The sequence below is a fragment of the Thermobia domestica genome, chromosome 14 (genome assembly GCF_964235325.1).
Source record: "Thermobia domestica chromosome 14, izTheDome1.hap1.1, whole genome shotgun sequence".
Lineage (NCBI taxonomy): Eukaryota > Metazoa > Arthropoda > Insecta > Zygentoma > Lepismatidae > Thermobia > Thermobia domestica.
In genome coordinates this window covers 75,184,417-75,186,842 of record NC_137467.1, presented here as the reverse complement: position 1 = coordinate 75,186,842, position 2,426 = coordinate 75,184,417, and the positions used below count along the sequence as shown (strand labels likewise).

Below are 2,426 nucleotides of genomic sequence, written 5' to 3'. Positions count from 1 at the left end.
AAGGGCAAGTATATTTTTATAATTAGTTGCCATGAATTGTGTAATAATATGTTATAAGGGGATTAAATATTTTCGTCTCAAGTTCCTGATAAACCTGCTTTCTTTCCCCCTTGAAGTCTAGAATTTCTTAAATATTAAAAATTGATGATATTGTGAAAATGATACATTTTTGTAGGTAGTAATTAACAAGTATTACGCATACTATTCAGCTTAGTGGGGATATTTCCTTTTGGAAAACGAAATGGTTATTCATTGACTTACACAAAACAATTATGTTGTATATTAATGACATAATAAGAATATGACTACATAATGCTGCTAATTCTAGGTTTGAGTTTGTCATTTAAATAAAAATAAAATATGATCAAAACAAGCACTTCTTATTACTTATCTCTATTATAGTTTCAGTAATATCTAATTACCTTCAGTGCCATGTAACACGAAGAATATTCCAGACATGAAGAATATTGTGAAAAGGCACCTTTACATAGTTCCTTAATTTTCTAGGCATATTTGTCCGTTTATCTTCTTTTAAAATAAAAGAGCAATTAATTATAATTATTAAATACGAATAAACGATATTGCTGTCTCACATGCTGACAATAAACTTTGAAAATTTACTTAAACTCATTCTCATAATTCTTGAAACAAAAACTGCAAATTATACGTTCCAACAGTAGTTACTTATTAATTTTAATCCAGATGTCACTCTTAATACTTACTTCTATTATGAATACCAATATGCTAATGGATAACCCAAAAATATGCAAAGAACAAGCGCCCATCAAATCCTTAATAGAAATACCAATACCAGTTTCGCTTCTATGGAGAAGAGTGTAATATTGATTCTTTATTCGAATATCAAATAAGGAATCAGTTAGCCATTTCTCACGTAGACCGTATTGGAAACACTCTTGAATCACTTTGTTGAAAGAATTCACATAAGGAGAAGTTGGACGTAACATGTAAATAGTGGGCATTGATGCAATAACCTGTTCAACTTTATGAATCAAAGGTTTATCATTTGAATCAAATAGTGAATGTTTGTTTAATAAATAATCCAGAATTTTTGATGAGCAAAGCACTCCCCAGTTTTCATCAACAGCAAGATTTAATAACGTTTGTTTTGCAACAGTCCAGGATGGAAAATCTCTCCACTTCTTTTGGATCTGTCTCATAAGGTAATCACTAGAATCATTGAAAAATCGTCGCGACGATGAAACACCACCAAACGGAATACCTGATTCTAAAAGATCCTTCATTGAATTAATAAGCGGGTAATCTATTGGCTTTGTTACAAATCCAAAAAGCAAAGCCTGGTAGCTGTTATTCAAAATAAAAGAACCAAGAACCCATGTTAGGAATACCAGTCTTACCAAAATTACACGAGGTGGTTGGGGAACAGATATGCCTAAAGTTACTGAGAAGTTATACATGAAACCAGATTGAAATATTAAGTAATTTTTATTTGTGACATACAGTGTTATTAGTTTTATGCAAATAATAACTAGAACATAAGAAGATAAAATTAAAATCCAACATTGCAGTTGGAATGGAAAAAATATGCTCATCCATTTAGGATATGAAGATGGTTTGCGTACTGCCCATATTATCCTGAGAAAGTCCCCACTCAGTATTGGATGAAATTTTTCATACAACATTAACGCTGGTGTTACACCTATAAAACTACCTTCCAACTCTTTTGTTAATATTCGTCTCATATCGTGAGAATAATTTCCTTTAGCGTAGACCTTACCATGGTCATCTTCACTAATTCTTTTGAAAAGTTTCCACTTAAAATTCATTTTCTTTGCAATTGTATATAATATATTTGGAGTTGGACCTTTAGCAATAAGACTACCGTTTATACTGTTTTCTAATATTACAGATGGAGGCATATGCATTGTTGTAACACTCAGTACACATGAATGCAAGTTTACTAATTTATCTGGAAATAACTCAGCTTTGTTCAACATAGATCCCTTGTGCCATTGGTCTATGAGTATTACTCTGCCCACTGATTTGCAGTGAGTTTCCGAAAATGGGAAATATGTATATATGTTAATGGTTTCCAGAAAATTCGTGTTTTGTACAACAATCACGTTAAAGATATCTTGTCGAAATGCACTGGCAAAAATTTTAGCTGCATCCCTTGATTCATTATTTACAATCTTAAGAACAATTACGAATTTACTTCTAGAACAAAAATATAATAACTTTAACTTATAAATTACACCCGAAAATTCATCACTCTTATTCAAGAAAATCAAATAAACTATAGAGCTTTCGGACCATTCAGGAACAGAAACGTTTAGCTTCAATGTATTTAGAAGATTTGGTAATTTGCTATTAATAACTGAAAATGGACCACTAATACTTGGTAATAAGATATCAAGTGCAGTTGTAGTATTCTTCTCGTAAACAAG

The 2,426-nt window shown here is 31.1% G+C and overlaps 1 protein-coding gene across 1 annotated transcript; it reads right to left on the bottom strand.

Annotated features, from left to right (window-relative positions):
• Nucleotides 1-680: 680 nt before the first annotated feature.
• On the bottom strand, nt 681-1,436 carry LOC145669875 (uncharacterized). The gene has a single exon (XM_081738221.1). It carries the CDS (start codon nt 1,434-1,436, stop codon nt 681-683), a length of 756 nt encoding a protein of 251 aa, XP_081594347.1.
• Nucleotides 1,437-2,426: the final 990 nt, after the last annotated feature.

What these genes read in the sequence shown, in the direction of transcription:
- LOC145669875 (XM_081738221.1), bottom strand. Translation starts at nt 1,436, where the DNA reads ATGTATAACTTCTCAGTAACTTTAGGCATATCTGTTCCCCAACCACCT.